Below are 19178 nucleotides of genomic sequence, written 5' to 3' on the forward strand. Positions count from 1 at the left end.
GGTGTGAGTGGATACAATTCACCTACATCCATCAAAGCTGGCCCCTCAGTCCAGGTGCAGACAGAACACTCAAGCCCACATCTCCGCAAAGTCCCCAAAGCCCCTGACTCAGAAAAGTTGGTCACAATGACACAGTGATCACCATAAAGTGAGCCCAGTGGGTCCCCATGAAGTCAGTGGTTGTACGTCCCTGGACCACACGAAAGGGCTGCATCTCACCGCAGTATCCTTGATTCAAGCCAGTGGGCAAGGGAGGGGACTGGAAGCGAGGCTGGGCTGGGCAGAACCCTGGGCTGCAGGGCTGCATAGGGACTTGGGAAACTTTCCAGGACAACAGTGATAAGAGAAGAATTCCTCTAGCAGGATTAGGAGCCCTCTATTTGCATAATGACTTCACGGGCTCTGGAAATGGTCCTTTCCCATCTACCAGAGAGACAGCCAGCCGGCCACAGGCTCTGGTCCTCTGGTCACACAGGATTTACAGAGGGAAGAAGTCTGAGTAGGCAGCTCTGAGGAAACAGCTGAAATGTGTGTTGTCGTCCTCCCCGCCCCACACATATTATATACAGGGAACTCCCGGAGCAAATGCAAAAGCTCTTATTAAAAATGAAGCAACACCAAGTTCTGCAAGTCACTACTGTCCCTTCCAAATCACACACAGGAGCTGACACCAACATACAGGGTGGATGCTTGCATTTTAAAAATTGATTACAGTAAGAGACACATCGCCACTAATCCCCGCAAAGCATTCCCCACAGCTTCGAACACACTTGGCTTACTGTTTGGCCACTTTCTGAAGCAGCTCTGGAAGCCCTCTTTCCAGAGTGTCTTTACAAGGTACGATTTAAAAAAATACAGTAAGGGCTGGGGATTTAGCTCAGTGGTTCTGCCGCCTGCCTCACAAGCCAAAGGTCCTGAGTTCGATCCCCAGTACCAGAAAAATACAGTGAATGTCGTTGCTGTGTGACATTCGATGGAAAGGTGAGTTGTAAAAACAAGACGCTGTGTCCTCTTCCTCCCTCTTCATCCGATCTGGCACCGTGTGCCTTCTGGCTCTTCCCCAAAGTCAAACTAATGAGAAGTAAGTATTTTGAATCCATTCAGGACTCCAAGGCAGCCAGGACAGCACAACTAAACACACTCAAAACAAGACTCCAGAGCTGCTGTAGAAAGCAGCAAGAAGGATGGGGTGAGTGAGCGTGAAGTCAAGGGGAAGATTTTAAGTGAGATTAATGGAAATGTGTCTTTCACTATAATAATTTTTTCCAGTACCAGGAATTGAACTCAGGGCCTTGTGCTTGCCAGGAAGGCGTGGTGCCACTGAGCTACATCCCAGTCCTACTGTAATAATTTTTTAAATTTAAAATTTACCACATATTTTAAGTACATCCTCTGTGTGTGTGTGTTTATTTGCAAAAAGCATACCATAACTGGTATCCTAGTGCAATGAAAATATTTTCAAATATTTCTACATTTTCTGCTTGCCATAATCCTCAGCTACACTTCCTCTGGTGCTATTCTCAAGAAATTCTTATTGGCAATTTTCCCTCAAATTCACTTGCTCACAGATATTAAATAATGATCAGTGTAAATGACTCTGACTTTCACCAAATATAGCTCACAAATATACTGAAAGAGTTACGTACAAAAACTACCAAAACTGCAGAGTTTATAGAATTTCAGACACCAAGGAAACCTTTCCCTTGGTCTACACGGGGTGTTTTTGGGTTTTTTTTGGTACTGGGGATAGAACTCGGGACCTTGCACTTGCGAGGCAGGCGCCGGCACCACTGAGCTAAATCCCCGGCTCCTTTGGTCTAACAAGCATGTCTCCTCCTGTGAGAGTTTACTGATTGATAAAGAAAGCAAACTCGACTCCATTAAATGTTTCAGATGTTGATTTTGGTGGCCATGTTGAAACAGACATCGCCTCCTGCTTTGTGCTCTAGTATTCCCTTTCTGTAGTGTTTATGCCTTTCTTTCTACAGTTGTAGGAGTATACGTGAGAGTGGTTTCTTTTTTCATCCTGGATTCAGTGATTCAGACCATTCAGACCGAAGGCACAGCTTATCTCTGAGAGCAATCTTCACTTCAGTTTAGTCTCTTGAGCCTGCTGTTTAGTTACAGCCTGCTGACTAACCATTTTGAATCACGTGCACTGGAAGTTTTGAGTTTTATTAAAGTGTTGTTTAGAGATCACCAAATCTCTCGGGAAAGGATCAGGACACAGCCAGATGATTGTACAAAAGTAGCACTTGGTATCCAAAGTGAAGCACATTTTGGTCCTGTGGGTAGTAATTTTCACTGGCGGAGGTCATGTAGAAGAATTCAAAGTGAGGTGGGAAGGGGAGAAAACAGATCTTCATATTTGATGGGCTTGCTTTATAAGGAATGAGAGTTGGAAATAAATTTTAGAACACTTTTGCTGCCAAAGTCAATACTGTGGTATTGTAATACCATACTTTCCCTTAACCCTGGAAATTATCGTTTATTTTAAGATGCACAGTTTAAAATTCTAGGGGCTGGGGATGAAGCACAGTGTCAGAAAGCTTGCCCAGCAAGCTTCAGACCCTGGGCTCAATCCATAGAGAGAAGAAGAGAATCTAGAGGGTCTTTAATTCTTTAACAATACATCAGAAAAAGTCTTCTCTACACTCCTTCTTATCGCCTATTAACCTGAATGATTTTAGTTTGGGTTTTTTTTTGTCTTTTGTCATTAAAACAGATTATCATTAAGCATTTTTTTATCTTTTGGCAAAAGAACTCATACAATTTAGATGCATGTCATTGCTACAATGCTGCTGTCACTTGGATGTCATTCGTTCTCCCAAAGGTTCCTGGGCTGCACGCGTGGTCTCCAATGTTACAGGAGCAAGGGGTGGTAGCATATGTAGAGCTGTGGCCTCGTGGAAGGTAGTTAGGTCTTAGGGCTCCACCTTCACGACAGGCTCAGGTTGTCTCCTGGGCTGGGTCTGGGAAGGGTGCATTAGTTAGGACTAGAATGAGTGTTTTCCAAAGAGTAAGCTAGACCCCCAAGGGCTCTGATTCTCTGTCTTGCTATCTAACCTCTCCCTTCTGCAGAGGCTGCTTCCTGATCTGCTATTGTATCAATAAGGCCCTCAGCAGGGACAGAACCAATGGGGACACCCCATCTCAGATGTCCCTCCAACCTGGAAGCTAAATAGACCTCTTTTCTTTGTGTAGTAGCCAGTGCCAGGTATTTTGTTACAGCACTGTACAGACTAAGACAAATGCCTTTCTCTGTTCACAGATGTATATATTCCTAAAAGAATAAAAACCAAGGAGCAGTTTCTATTAAAACCACACTGCAAAAACTTATTTATCTATACCAGTGGTGGTGAACCTATGGCACACGTTTTTCTTTTAAGACTAAAGATGATAATGTGTGAGCTGGTTTTTCTAAGCTAAAACTTCAGCATTCGGGTTTAATTGCAGTGTTGGCACTTTGCAATAATTAAGTGGGTTTTGGGTTCAGTTTGAGCACTTGGTCTCCAAAAGGTTCGCCATCGCTCAGCTATGCTATTTAAACCAGTTTCCTAATGATTAAAATATATGTGTAAATACCACACATGGCTTTTGGTATTTTTTAAAAGCCAAACATCCGCACTGATCCACACAGCTTTTGTTGTTCATGTAATGAAGGATTTACATGGGCAGGAGCATCTCCCAGGATACTATTCCAATAGGAAATCTCAGCATTTGTGATTTTTCCAAATTCCCCTGAAAACAATGTGAATCTCACTGTACTGATTGCAAGACAACTCTTTCTGATGATACTCTTTTCCTAAATGTCATTCAATGTTATGGACAGATACCTTATGCTTTAAAACTCCTTGAGTGCACAGGCTAAAATACAAAGTCTCACATTTAGACTGTGTGAGATTACTATGCATGACCACAGAAGCTAAGATACCACTGTTAAACAACTGCCCTGAAAAGCTATCTTTTTTTGTTTTCAGGTGATCTTTCCCAAACCTCTGATATACAGCTGTCAAGCCTTAAGACACTGTGGACCCTACGACCCTCCACCCTAGTAAGCTGCACCAGCGACTTTGGACAGGAATCCGGATAAGCAGAGATGTTTCTGTACTAGTCCAAGAGCCCCTTTGAGATTTTATATCTGTTACTAGTCTGCCAGAATATGTCCCTCTATTTCTGAGTTATTGAGACTTAAAAAGTTACTATTGCAGAGAGAAGAGGTCAGCTGCAGAAATAATGACACAGTCATGACAGAACTTTGGATAGAAAAGTGTTTAGACAACAGTGCTGCTGTTAAAAAAGAAAACATGTCTTCTTGGGCAACCTGAAAAGGAGAGAAAAAAGACATCTTTCAGCATCCTGGCAATAAATCACAGGATGGCAGCTGTATCGGGCAAATAGACAGGGATAGATGGTCCTCAGCAAATAAAGTGCATGAAAGCTGGACTGGCTTGCAGATAGAATAGAATGTACCTGAAATTTAGGTGCAACAGAAAAGGAAGAAACAACTAAAAATTGTTTCTGTTCAATATTCTTTTTTAAAGAGAGGGAACAATTAACTGGCCTCAAAATCCCTTCCAAGAATCTGTTACCATGCAATCCATTAAACAGACTCAAATACGAGTGCTATATCTTGGAGAAGTACTTTAGAAGTGTGAAGGCACTGAGAAAAATTCTGGCTTAAGAGTTAATCCTTTAAGCTTGTTTTTCCCATTCTGTAATTCATTGGCTTTGTAAATCTTGAGTGCTTTTCTTCTCTGAACCTCTACTTGTAACACATCGAATGCAAAGAACAGTCACATCAACCAAATGAAACACCGTGGCAGGAAGCACCTGATAAACTATAAACTAGCCAACAAATAGGCTCCTTTTTATTCTCCACCAAGAGTTACACTAAGTGACCGAGATCAGGGATTTTCCTAGTCAGAGGTCAGTATCCCATACACGGCTCACTGTCTGAAAACAGTGGGTGCTGCATACATAGTTGCTGGACAATTGAATTTGGGGGTTCCTCCTTGTACTCAAAACTAAGGGAAGCCAGATTTATTTTAACATGTTTGAATGCTTCTAGTGTTTAATCCCTTAGTCTTCTTCAAGAAATGATTTATCTTTCTTACTTTTCAATTTAAAAAGAGAATTGTGCTCGATCTATTTTCAGATTTAAATTTCTAGAACAAAAAGATCCACCCTGTCCCCTAAAAAAAGAAAAACCCCAGAGCTCAGCCATTGCCCTTGGCTTTGTAACAGTAATTTGGTACAAGCTGCCTTTAGCTTTGGTTTTAATTGTAGTGACGTCTGGGTTAACACCACAAAGCTGAATGTGGGGCCTGGCCAATGTGTCTGAGTGTCTAACACGTTTTCATTTTGTCTGGTAGGACGGAAGTCTGGCACTGAGCACTCTTGTCAAAGCCAAACCACTGTATGACTTTAAGCAGAGGAAATTGACCTTCCAAAACCAGGGATGCTGAGCACGCCATCTGTCTCTGATTGGTGGACTAAGAAATGTTGCCATTAACGACCTAAAACATACTCTTCAGTTGGCCATAAAATGCAAGGTACAGGAATCATGAGATTCTGGGTCCTTTCTTTATTCAGAAAAAAAGCAGATGCTTCGTTAGAAGGAAAATTTTCCAGCAAGCAAACTCATAACATCTTTAATGTAGTACGTGCCGCCAGGGCTAATGTATGTTAACAGCTGTGTCAGCTCATTCTCTGGATATGACTGACTACCAGAAATCAGCCTGAGTCTCGCCTGCTTTGAGGGAGAAAATGCAGGGGTCTCACACTGAATCTAATATTCCTCGGTCCCCAGGCCACATTAAGTCAGTGCCTCCTTTATCCCCAGAAAGCATACATATAACCGTATTCCTTCTGCTGAGTATGTCCTCCAGTTCAGCACTGCGGGCCTGTCTCCAGTTCTAATCAACCAGCAACACAAAAACCTGAGCCATGGCTCAGGTGCGTATCACATATAAGAAAGCGTGACTTTCCTCCACAAAGAAGAAAATGCAGGGAGGCCAACATTTGGGGAAACATCATCAGTGTTCATCACCGAAACCCTACAACAGCTCTTACCTTGCTCACAAAGTGCACCAATGTAGCTTGGAAGGCAGAGACACCGAAACGTATTAAAACCATCAACACAGGTTGCTCCATTCCGACAGGGGTTAGAGTGGCATTCATCGAAATCTGAAATAAATAATAATAACATGTAAAAGCTCCCATACACACTTTCACAAAGGATGGATGAATTCAGTTCAGTGTGAGGTTGAGGGAGGATGGCCAGCTAAATTTGAATTTCCAATGCGCGTGTGTGTGTGTGTGTGTGGCTGCGGACTGAGTTCAGAGGCTCTGCATTGACCTACATCTCCAGCATTTATTTATTTATTTTTATGTATTTTTTATTTGAGACAAGGTTCTTTTCTTTAACCAAGGTTCAAATTTCACTGACCAGCTATATTTTTATGTACTGAATCTGGTGACCCAAAGAAAATGTCAAATATATTCAGAGCAGGGTCACCCTCTCTATCCCATGAGCCCTAAAACAGATAAAGAATCTGTGTGGCCTTCCAGTTCCCGCCCCATATGCTCTGATCACTTCACAGGTGAAATACGCACAACCCCCAGCTGGCCTCCCAGCCTGCCAGCCTCTCCTCTGCCGATGGGCATCTTTTCAGTCCTGATCATTTCACTAGCATTTCATTGCTAGTCTGCTGCTCAGCTTTCCATGGATTTCAGTTGCCCAGGGCAGTGTCCAAAGTGGACCAGCACCACCAGCATCACTGAGAACATTAGAAATGCACTTTCCCCAATCACCCCAGATCTACAGAGTCAGGTGCTCTGGGACAGGCATTGAACAGCCTGTATTTCATCGAGTGTGTACAGGAGGCTATCAAGTACATGGTAAAGGGTTAAATTTTAAAAGTATCACAGTAAAAGATACACGCACATGTATCCCTCTCAGAATGCTTCCCCTCACTTCCAATACACTCATCCCATTGTTCCTGCCACTCTCTGAAGCAGCTCTGGAGTCCTCTTTTGGAAGTGTCCAAGTGTGACTTAAAATATGGTGGCTGCTGCCACTAAGTGCCATTGAACAGAAAGGTGGGCTCACAAAAACCACTCAGTCTCCACCTTATTCACCAGTTCTAGCACAGCGTCACTCCCGGCTCTTCTTTAAAGTCAAAATGACCATGAGTGGTCAATGTTATAAATGGATTCAGGACATCGAGACAGCCATGATCACACAACTAAAGATACTCATAAAACAGGACTTGCGGAACCACTTCAGAAAGTGCCAAGAACGAGGGATAAGAGTGTTCAAAGTGAGGGGAGCATTTTGAGAAGAGTTCATCAGCAATGCATCTTTTAAAGTTAAATATAATATTCATTCACTGTATTTGTTGATCACGCCTCACAGATATCTCAGAACAACAGAGTAGAACACGAAGGAAAGCTATTCACTGCACTGGATTCAGGACCTTCTCAGATTTCAGAGTCTTCCAGCCCCAGCCTGCTTGTCAATCTTCTGTCCAGCTATGTTCCCCTCCCCCAGGTCATTGTCAGGCCTGTATGCACACGTGGAGCCCCCAATTCATTCCGATTTCGTGGTCTCTCTGCTTCTGTTTGTTGTGTCCATATCTCCCTCCATCCGTCTATCAAATCCTCCCCAATTTTAAGGTCAGTATCAAACATACGCTCCTATACAGATCTCTCCAGTCTCCTCTAGTGAAATTAATGACTATATTTCTATAGCATTTTGCTATTACATTGAAAATTTAATTTTAAGGAATATTTTTGAAAATAAACATATAAAGCCAGTTAAATATCCAAGAATAATATCATATACTTGTGTCTAAAGCACTAGTCTCAGTCACAACTCTATAGTAAATTCACTAAACACTTCTCTGTTCATGCCAAGTGCCAATCAGTATTAAGAGCTTCACAGATATTAACTCATTAAATTATTTTAATCAACTTTAATGTAAAACAGAATGAAGGTCAGATAAATATCGTTATATCTATACATTTGACCTTTAAGATACAGTTATTCCTTAAACGTTATCTATGGCTATTTTTTCTATGCTCACACTAGTTAGGAGAGAAGTAGAGCCCCCTGAATGTGACTTTCTAAAGACAAGTACTTTTCAAGTACGAACACTGGAATTTTAGCTTAACATTCTTGTGTAATCTAAAGGTTTACTGGTGGGATTTATTCCATAATTTGAAGCAAACCACAATACCTTTAGAAAAGAGCTCTTGGACAATACATTCCATCGGCCCTTTCTTATTCTTCTTATGCCCTCTTTCTTCACTCATTCTCACCAAAGCACTGACTAGTTTGACTTCCTACTTGAGCCCAGTGCGTGGAGGCCTTGGCGTGCATCGCGTTCCGGGAGGCACGGGCTCTGGTCCCTGTGCAGAGCACCTGTTTCTGGAGATCTGAGCTGGGAAGTGAAGGTGCACTGCTAACCTTCTCAGTGATGCTGATGTTTCTGATCCGGGGACCATGCTGCCATGGGAACCACTGCCCTGGCAACTGGCAAGTGAGGTTGGTACTTACCCAAATCAAAACCGAGAGTGTTTTTAAAGAAAAGGAAAAGATTTTTAAAAGAACATAGGAGTAAAATGAACTGATGTAGTAAAAAGCCAGTTTGCTTCCTTGGAAATCAAAAGAGGACGTAGACAACAACAGTGCAATTCCTTGAGGCGGAGACAGTTTTGAGTGGATGTGCAGAGAAGCAGGTGAAGGCCTGGCTTACTCCACACCAGAGACTGGGGTCATCCAAAACAGAAGAACTAAATTCCCCAACTTTATTTCCCTATGCAAATACAATTTTCTGAGAAGAAAAACTGCACTTCAATGGACTATGTATAGATATGCAGAAATTAAGGATCGATGAAGACTTTTTAATTAATATCGATCCATCACTCTCTAGGCAAAACCCCCAAAAGACGCAAGTGGGCTCAGGAAGCCGCACCCAGTCTTGGTTGTATTAAGAGACTTCAGGAAACACGTGTCCCCTTTTCCAGCCCTCAGCGATCAGATTCTAACTTCCTTTAACACACGGCTCGTGCACACATGGTTTTCCACGTGGGTTTCTCCCCACTAAGTTCAGCTTCCAGAAAGGACCCGGCTCCGTTGGCCAAGAAGGTCTTACCAAGTTCACACTGGCCTCCACCGTAGCCTGGCACACAGGTGCACACGTAGGACGTTTCCGTAGGGTAACAGGTGCCTCCATTCAGGCACGGGTTGGTTTTACACTGATCAAGTCCTGCCGTGTTCAGGAAAGTAAGAACAAAAAACCAATTAGGCTCATCTATAAGGTTTCATTGCATTTTAGCATAAAATGCCACTTGTTGCTACCACAGTATGAGCTTTACCATGGCAATTTAGAAATACTACGTAGAAAATTCAACATTATCTTTACTCTGGAGTGTTTCTTGGCATTATAACTAAATGTTACAAATTGCATCTATTCACTTCTAGGTTTAAATCATTATGCTTAAACAATATTTTTATACTGTATCTGGCAACTAATATATTCTACAGCAGATTTAGTCGGCATGATAATGACAACTGATTTTAGTCAAACATGATTACACATATGTGCACAGTGATGGAGAATGTATTCTTTTAAACAGGGTTAGTTCATGTGGAATGGCTGGATACACAGAACATGCATTCTTTTTAGCAGATTGGCTTGTTACCATCATTTGGATTATTATTGCCTTTTACCACTTAATGCTCAGAAACTTTTTCTTCCAGTGTGTGCACTGAAGTCTCCTCTGCTACATTAACATGCTTTTTCCAAAAACACGTTCCAAATGTACTCCTTTAAACTATACTTAAAGAAAAGCAACACATCAATTAAACTCTCCGGCATAAAAGCACACCCAAATACAAAAAACTTCACCTAAAATGAAACCCCCAGTTTTTATTAAAACAGAAATAAATGAGAAATAAAATGAGAAATAAAATGAGCCCTTCTTAGAGACCACTGTAAAGGCCAGACATGAATCTATGAAGACAAATAGTTGAAAAATGTATATCCTATAATGCACATTCTTGTACACCATTTGAAGTGTGCATTTCATTTTGAAATATTGCCTGGGTAAGTATATTTTCAATCAGTCTATATTTATTCTTTGAATATTTTTCAAAACGGTTCAACTCTCAAAGTCGTCAAGAATTCAATTGACAATTAAAAGTTCTACGAAATAGTTGCATTAAAGTGGATTATATATGGCATACAACCTTATTTTCAAGCATCTTAAGTCCTGAAATCCTGAAATACACATGAAAAGAAAATGTCTATCTGGTATAGAAGATAACTTAGCCATTCCTACTCAGGAAAGTCAGACCAAAACTTTCTGAGTGCTAAGTAAACTCTGGGCAACCTAAAAGACGTATTTGGTGGACACATTAGCTTTTAGGGTTCACATTAAAATTAGGTAAATCTGGATGCATATATCAACTTCTTCAAAAATTAACCCAATTTTTCTAAGGCATTTTCTCCTGTGGATTCAAAAATAATTTAAACTCCTTTGCAATCTTAGCTTTCTCCATGAGAAAGTACATTGCCCCGGGGACAAGGTAGTGGTCAAGGACACAACTCTGTCTGTGGTGAATCAAATGACACTTCCGGGACAGCATTCTGTAAGACTGTGGGATGCTACACACGTGAAGTCTTGGGCTGCCCCACCACAGACGCAAGACCCCCCAGCAGAGACCAGGACCCGGGCTTGTTGAGAAAGTGGGTCTTCCTGTGAACTTGAAGGGGCTCTCTCATGAGAAGAGTTGCTCTAAAGAAATTTTATTTTTCCCTAAATAGTTTGTATGAGCCTCTGAAAGTCTGCTCCACAAGATAAACCGGGGAATCCCATGTGAGCTGCTGTTTACTGAATTAAGCTACAGTGACAATTTGTTTTGCAATGAAGACACAAATTCAAATTTCTGGTAAACTCTGTGGACTGGATGACTGGAACGCATTGCTCACTCAGTTGTCAAATCTCTCTCTCTCTCTCTCTCTCTCTCTCTCTCTCTCTCGGATCAGTTATTTCTATATCATATTTTCAACAACCCAAAGCACATTTCAACCTAATTACAAAACAGTAAATATTGAACAGATCACTAGGTTATCGGTTACACATTAAATATAGAATGATAGCAAAACAAATACAGTGTCAACCACCTTTGATCAATTTTATTTACAAAATATTCCAATCCATTTATAAAAAATTGTACTTTCTGACTATTTTACTCTTTCTGAAGCTCAAGATAAAGTATCAGTAGCACAAAAAATGAAATTGGTATGATCAGAATAACAATTCTAACAATAGCCATGACATACAACATATTTATTAAAATACAACATTTATTTTGAAGCAACACAGCCCTGAAAGTACTGATTTTCTTTCTTTTTCTAGATAGCAGCTAAGTGGTGATGGCTGTTTGTGGGTTCCACTGACAGAGTTATTCAAATAAAGACTCCAGATAAACACTATAAAAGCTGACTCCCAACATCCTCCAGCTTGATTAAAAAGGAAGTGACTACATAGCTTGTACTCCAAGGTTTTGGTTTACATATCATTAAATGTCAATTGTTCAGTTGTAGAAAGTAGAGGAAACCAGGAAAAGGCAGTAAAAAGACCGTAGACTTCAGAGAGGGGCGGTTCTGGGTTCCAATTCCACATTTGCCATGGTCTGGCAGTGCAACCCTGGATCAGTTACTGACCCTCTTGGAATTGCCACGTCCTATGCTTTTACCTGGCTCTAATAATCGTGCTTTACAGCCTTCTGAGAAGACCCAATGAAGAGGTCTATGTGATACAGTATCAAACTCATGCTTTTGGTATATTCAACAAATAAACAGAAATCCTTCAAAGGACAGAATATGAATGTATACTAAACAAAAACCCACTGTGGCTAGGTGCTGGGTTCAATATAATATGGAGACTCTCTCAAGCATGGAAATTACCTTAGAATATAAGCTGATAATTGATATTTCCCACGCTATAAAATGTTTATTAAAACTAGTTACTACTCTCAAATGTCAAAGGCATGGCAAATTTTGATAACTGCCATAGTAGAATCCATCAATGGCAAGGTTTTAAAAAGAAAATAGGATTTTTTTTCACTTTTAAAACTAAGACGTGTAAGTGTATGACCTATGGCAAAGTAATACTTTAGCTGTGAGCAAAAACACATTGACTTTTTAGCCTTGTTTCATTTTATCCATTTTACAACTGTATGTTGTTTCTAAAGCACAGAAAAATACAAAATAAAGCCCAGAGAAACTCTGTTCTTGTTTTCATCAGTTCGTAATAAGCCCAGTACCAGCCTGCTGTTCCATGAACAATATAAAAATCTCCACTGCTTTAACATCACAATAAAAATCATAGGCATTAGCATGAAGGGACCGTTTCCAGATCTGGAACCGATTTATCAGTGTTGTGATCTTACCTGGTAGGTAGACTGCTGTCCCTTCCATGGCCTCTTCATGAACGCCAAGCAGAAAATGAGTTTCCTTAGAAGTTTCCAGAAGGGAAAATGGTGGTGTGACAAGCTCACTGCTTAATCCCACACTGCTTCCTGCAGCCTGATCATGAGAATCAAGAATTCTCACAGGTGGTTCCTTTTCTGGTGCTGCGACTGTGGAATCCTCCCCTTGGATTAAAGCTGTTGTGTGTGTTTCAGGGTTTATTTCCAAATAAGAAGCAATGGTGGGGCTTGTGGAGGTCTGTGGGCTGGGCTGAGACACCATACCAGCCTCAACCCTGGAAAGCACAGAAGCAGAAGAAGAATGTGGCCGCTGCATAGCACCTTCTAACTTACTCTCCCTGGCAGCTGTAGGAACAGTTCCAACTCCAAGGGTTCTAATACTGGGAAACACCTCCATCGTTTCTCTGGAAAACTGACCACTGTTTTTGTTTCTGGGATCTTGGGAAGCCTCAGTCACTTCCTCAGGAATTAGTTCTGTGGGAGAAGTTTCCACTTCTTCTAACAACTTGGGTTCACTTTCATCTTCTGAAAGTTCAGTGTCAGGAGAGGAAGCCAGAGGCTCAGTTACATGTAAGTGTTCTTCACTCACTGGTTTGGAAGTGGCTTCAAAAACTGTATGAACCTCATTCCAAGAATGCCCCGGAGACCTTGGCGTGGAGTTGGCATCTGTACCTGGCAGAGCACTTGGCTGGGGAACCTCTGCATATTCAGATGCCCCACTGCCCAGGGAGACAGATACTGGAGAGGATGCTGTCTGAGAGGACAGCACTTCAGATGCTGAAAGAGCGACCGAGGGGCTGGGTCCTCCCAGCACATCAGGTGCTTCTGTTAAGCTCTGAGCCATGAGGTGGACATTACTGATACTTACATAGGGAGTGAGGTCCATCAGTAACTCCTCGGCCCCTGAAGACAATTCTGGCTGAAAAGAAGGACCTACATATTTCTTCTCTTCATCCTCCTCCCGAGTCCTTTCCAAATGACCCAATGTTGATATTACTTCACTTTGGTCTCCAATAGCTTGACTGTCAGACAATGTGCTTGATTCAAATATGTCATCCAGGCCTTTTGTTTCCATCTTTGGTTCTCGGATCTCTGGATGAACTGTGGCAGACTTACCAGGCATGGGCAGGGCTGTGACCATGGGAAGTAGAATATCTGATTCTGCTCCCATGCTAGGAACAGGAGTTTCAGTTGCAGCATTAAACCCCATGTGATGCAATTGGCTTCTGTCCTCAGAAGCTGCTGGTTTGTTATGTGCTGCCTGAGTGTACTCAGCCAGAAGAGGCTCACCAGAGCCCTCAAATGCTTCCTCGGTTAAGGAACGGTTAACGGCTGCCTCATGCTGATTCCAGGCTTGGACGGCTTGAGTGCTTTCTTCACCACGTGGCTCTGCTGGTGCCTCTGGGTCTATGTCTGTCTGCATTCCAAGGATGTCTTCATCTACAAGTTTTGTGTGATCGATATCTATGATAGTGGTTGTATCTGTCAGCCCAGGGAGAATGTCCAGGATGGGACTCTCTGTCACGGTCAACATGAAATCCTCCTTGTCCAGATCGATAATAATATTTTCGGTGGCTTTTCTTCTGTTAGGTTTCAAGGTGGAATCCTCAAATCCTGCAAGACGGTCTTGGAAACTGCCTGCGCCATCTTCTGAGTGCCTCTTGGAGGATGCTGTCATGTCTGCCGGCGTGCTGGTTGGGTCAGGGGTGGTTTCATTCTGCTCCGAGTGGAGAGGTGGCGCCGTGAACACTGTGGGTGACCCACGGGCAGTTCTAGCTTCAGCACCTGGGACTTCTGGATGCTTTTCCAGCAATCTATCAGAAACAAATGTGGTGCTTCCTTGCCTGGTGGCCTGAGTAGTTCCAGAAATGTGGACTAAATCAAGAGGATCTAATTCTGCAGATCCCTCTCCAGAATTTTCATAAAGCAAGTCAGATGGCTTTGGTGCCAATGTAACAGATTCTTTGGCCATTTCAAGACCATGAGTTCTAGCTAGAAAAACAGTGGAAGAAGTTGCTATGTCTTCCATTTCTGCTGCCGAGGAATTCTCACGAGAGACTTGCTCAGTCACATCCTGTGGTCTCTGAGTCTGGATTTCTTCTGACCATCTTAGGGTCTTATTGAGAGGCTGCTCAACATCTGTGGTGGAAGAGAAGGATGCTGGAGTCCATCCTTTTGCGCCAGCGCCTACTAAAACATCTAGTAAGGTTGTGTTGGCTGCTGCCTCGTCAAATTTGATGTTGTCTGTTTCAAAAATGACAGATCTAACTTCATTTTCCATTTTCTCATCATCTATTTTTTCACTTGTGTTTAAACTTTCCACTTGAGGAGTCTGGGGATGTAATGTGCTAACGATTTGTTCTATTTCAGTAAAACTCACTGACACTGAAGGCAGAGTGGGCAAAACTTCTTCTCCTGATCCCAGTCCAGAAAATAAGAGATCAGTACCCAACTCATTAATATATGGTCTCACAACTTTGGGAAAGAGTTTTACCCTTTCTTCTTCTTCTTCTTTAATTAATGAATCTGTGCCTACATCTTCAGCTGGTGTCAATTCAGTCACAAAGGCAGAAGCTGAGTAAAAATCTGACTTTTCAGTAGCCTTGGGGAGAGCAGTATATGCTTCCAAGCCCTTTGTATCTGGCTCTGGAGTAGACAAGGGAGCTAAGGAAATGCCTTCCTCCTCCATTTGCTTATCAGTGCTGTAAGTTTTCTTTGTAGAATAATCTGTGGTTTGGAGTTCAGTTTCAGTAAGTGTTTGTGAATCAGAAGCTGTTTGTTCTGGTGCAAGAGAGCTATGGGCTGATCCAAAAGATGCATGTTCTTGAATCTTTTCCCCTGAGGCTGTTTGACTTTCAATCCCTTGTCTCAGGAGATCGACTTCTTGCCTAGACCATAACTTGGCTGGCTCCACTGTTTGGAGAAAGTCCATTAAAACTGTTCCACTGACCTTTACTTCATCCTTTCCTGTTGGCTCTAAAGTACTCTCCACTTCTGCTCTAGGTAAAATGGTGGCTCTTGGATTTGCTTCGTGAGTGACACTCATTTCTTCCAATCTTTGGTCAATAAATGGGAAATCTGTACCAGAGAAGTTTTCCAGAGCAGTGGGAAGTACTGGGTCAGCAGAGCTGCTGGCCATGACCAGCTGCTCCCCTGAGCCCTCAGCTGAGGCTATGAACTCTTCCCAGAGGGAGGCTGAGGTGCTGACCATAGTGCTGCTGGCCTGTTCTGCATCCTGCACGTGATGGGTGTGCTCTGAAGGAGACACTGTAGATGGTAAAATCTGGATATTTGTGAAGGCCATGTCTCCGGAGCCTTCTGTCATCAATGTTTCTCTGGTGATGGGATGAGACACTGTGGAGTACTCTGTAAAGTCACCACTGAAATCCTCCTCCAGAGGAAAACCTGTAGGAAAGCCCTTTATGTCTGCCCCGTGACTTGGTTCTTCTGATGGTCCTGAAATCAGTTTTCCCTGGTATGAGTGGCTTGTACTTTCAGCAATGTCTCTGTCCGTTACAGTGGTCAAAACCTGCCCTGTTGCTTCAGAGGAGGATGTGGTTTCTACGTGGGGAGACAAAGTACTTGCAGCTGCCATTCTGGCTTGAATTTCAGACTCTAAATTTAATGAAAATGAAGAAAGAGTAGTGGTTTCTGGGTCCACAGCAGCTTCCCCCGAGCCCTGCTCCATAAGGAGAGAGACAAGACTACCTGAGAGAGTGGTTGGCCCTTCCTGGACCCCAGCATGGCTGCTAATGCTGGGCTCAAAGGGCTGTGCCCCCGAATTAATGAAAACCTCTGTCTCGGCAAAGAGAAGGGCAGAGCTTGTCACTGCATTTCCAGACTGTGTGGGTGTTGTCAAGGGCAGAAAGTTTTTCCTGATGGCTGAATCACTAGAGGCAGCTACATACAAACTTTCTAATTCAGGGGCAGAAATGAATTGGTCTGATCTCTGTGTTGGTGACAGTAACTCCACTGTAGAAGCCATACCAGTAGTTCCCTCTTCCTCTTCCACTTCTTTCTTCTCCTTTCCCTCAAGAGCTGTACTGAAAACCCATGTGGAAGTATCTGTTTCACTTAGAAATTTGGGAGACACTACTTCTGTGGAAGGATTCTCAGAACTGGAATAAATGGTGGTCGCAGCAACATCAGAAAAGCCTTCTGTGACCATGACCTTGCTAGTTTCTAAAGTAATGAGTGTATCTGTAGCATTTCTCTGTGGTAAATTAGTTGCCATAGTGAACATTTTATCTTTGTATTCTTCTACTTCCCCAGAGCCCTCTAGAAATGGAAGTACAGAACTCCCTGAATGCTCTGCAGTTTGTCTAGGGGTTATATCAAACCAGCTTTCTGTGGTAGATGATAGGCCGTCAGGCTGTGGATTTCCTGTCACGGTGATTGAGCCTTCCTCTGACACAGGATACAGAGAACTTGGAACTATACCACTTGGAATATACATGATAGCAGTGCTCTTTCCTGCCTCTTCACCCGATAGTACTTCTGCTGCTCCTGAAAACCCCACTTTCTGAGATACGTGGTCAATGGCAGCCTGTCCAGAAGACTCTTCAGGAAACAGAGGCATGGGCTTAGGATTTCCATGCACCAGATTTTCAAGTCCAGGGCCTCTCTCTGTGACCGACTCTGTCCCCGCTGGGCTTTTCCCCCCATGGAATGGGGCTGTAGGGAAAATATCAGGCTCACCACTTGAAAAAGTTTCTGACATTTTGGGGTAAGTCTCAGGTTTCCATGTAATTTTCAGCAATTCAGCAGATTCTTTAGATTCATTAGGTTGCAGAGCAGTAGACAGTTCTGCTTCTGGTATTACAAACGGACGGGTGTCACTGTCAGAGCTTTCTGAGAAGTTTTGAGAAGGTGCCACACTTTCATACTGGCCACGCCTAGCTTCTTCCGCCTCTGGGTCTTTGGGCACAGTGGTGAGAAGGTGTTTCCCATTGATGTACTGTACAGATGGGGTGGTGGTCACATCAGTAGCATTTGCACAATCCTCCACCTCCCCTTCATCCTCCTCATTGTTGTATATGCCTAGTTCGATTATGTCAGTAAAAAGTCCTTCAAGCAGACTTTGCATTGGATCTGTCTCTTCACTACATGGTTCATCTTCTTTAGATTCTGAATCTATTGGATGACCACTTACACTCAAATCACTCATTCGACCTGAAAAAAACAAAGTTTTCACAATACTTAAATGAAAGATTTGGCAGAGTATGGCAGAAGAAATCGACAGCAAGGCTGATCACATTTATACACACAAAGGAGGATTCGAAGCTCTCCACGTGAAGTGTGGTCACACTACACATGATTCTGTCTTCAAAACCTGTTGCTTTATATCAACAACAAGAAAAACAAGTCCCATTTGTGATTATAGAAACAAGTTAGGAAAACTCTTCAATAAGTTTCACAAAACATCAAAGTCCTTAACATGAAGCAAGGAATCATGTACACATTATAATCTGGAAAGATGGCAATTTAAAAATAGAAATTAAGACCATTTATTTCACCAGACCATCTAGAAAAGTAATTAATTATTGTTCTATGTGTAAGCAGATGCTTAGATATTCTGTATCCCACAAGGAACTGAGCTTCCTCCGGGATTCTTCATAATCTGTCTGAAAGAAGGTTGGCTATTCTCACAGCAGTGTTCACAGCCTATTCAGAATGCAGTAACAATCGCTACCCACGGCACCAGTGGGACAAGAGCTCAGCCCCACCCCACCCACAGGAACAGGAAGTCCTGGTGGGGACGGCTGGCTCACTGAAAAGACCGGGAAGGAATGAAGAGCCTTGGCGCCTTACACCTTTATCCTTTCCGGGATGTGAGTGCGATTGTCACTTGTAGTTGTTAGAAACATTTTCTCCAAAGAAAGTTCAGCAGTCACATTTAAATAGTTCAAAGAATTCAAATAATACATATCGCCAGAACATTCCCTGGATTGTAAATTCCAAATGGCACCGACCAGGAAGCTCAATGGATTTTTCTGTCACCAGAAATGTACCATCAAAGCTCTTTGCCTTGGGCACTAGGAAGAAAGGAATTCTAAGGCTTCACCCCATCCTAGTAGTGTTGAACTCTCTAGAAGCGGTCCTGCCTCTCCCGGTGCTCTATTTCAGTGACTCCACATGGTGAGAGGGACTTTGAATGGCCTGAGCCATGAGGAAGACACCAGCCTGTGCAGTGCCTTCGATCCCACAAAGGAATTCTATCACATAGCCTGAGTTCCTATCACACATGCTTAGGCTGAACCTGACACAAGTAAAGAGGAATAACAAGGACAGAGCCAACCCCGCCCCTCCACACCATCTGCAGGGGAGAAAACATCTGTTTTCTCCTGGTCAGTCTCAGCTGCAAGAAGCCACTTGCCTTTATGTTTGGAGGGAGCAATATCCAGCATCTACTGTTACATCAGAAAAGAAAAACTACTCAGGAGAAATTAGTACCATATTGCTCACATTCCGTCTACTATGCATCAACATAAATACAGAAGTACTGTATCAACTATTAATATAAACTCTAGGGGATCTTATCAAACTCTTTTTAAATAAAAAAGGCCACAAGACATTTATATAAACAGAGGATATGTGCAATAGTTAGAGCTCTTTTTTCTATCTCATAAAAAAAGAAGAAAACTCTTTTTTGTATCCAGCATCTCTTCACTAA

At 42.5% G+C, this 19178-nt stretch overlaps 1 protein-coding gene across 4 annotated transcripts in view; it reads right to left on the minus strand.

The window, feature by feature from the left end:
• The window catches only part of Vcan (versican), a 108213-nt gene that overhangs the window by 24777 nt on the left and 64258 nt on the right, over positions 1–19178 (minus strand). For 3 of the 4 annotated variants that reach the window (XM_021255732.2, XM_021255733.2, XM_087180998.1), the window contains 3 exons: positions 12467–17677; positions 9162–9275; positions 6076–6189 (listed from right to left, as the gene is read on the minus strand). In XM_021255732.2, the coding sequence (XP_021111391.2) occupies positions 6076–6189; positions 9162–9275; positions 12467–17677 (5439 nt within the window). The remainder of the gene's footprint in view (positions 1–6075; positions 6190–9161; positions 9276–12466; positions 17678–19178) is intronic. The other variant, XM_087181000.1, reaches the window with a different exon arrangement.

This window comes from Heterocephalus glaber, unplaced genomic scaffold (assembly GCF_053883595.1).
Source record: "Heterocephalus glaber isolate CG9 unplaced genomic scaffold, H.glaber_assembly_v1.0 deba00001465, whole genome shotgun sequence".
Taxonomy (NCBI): domain Eukaryota; kingdom Metazoa; phylum Chordata; class Mammalia; order Rodentia; family Bathyergidae; genus Heterocephalus; species Heterocephalus glaber.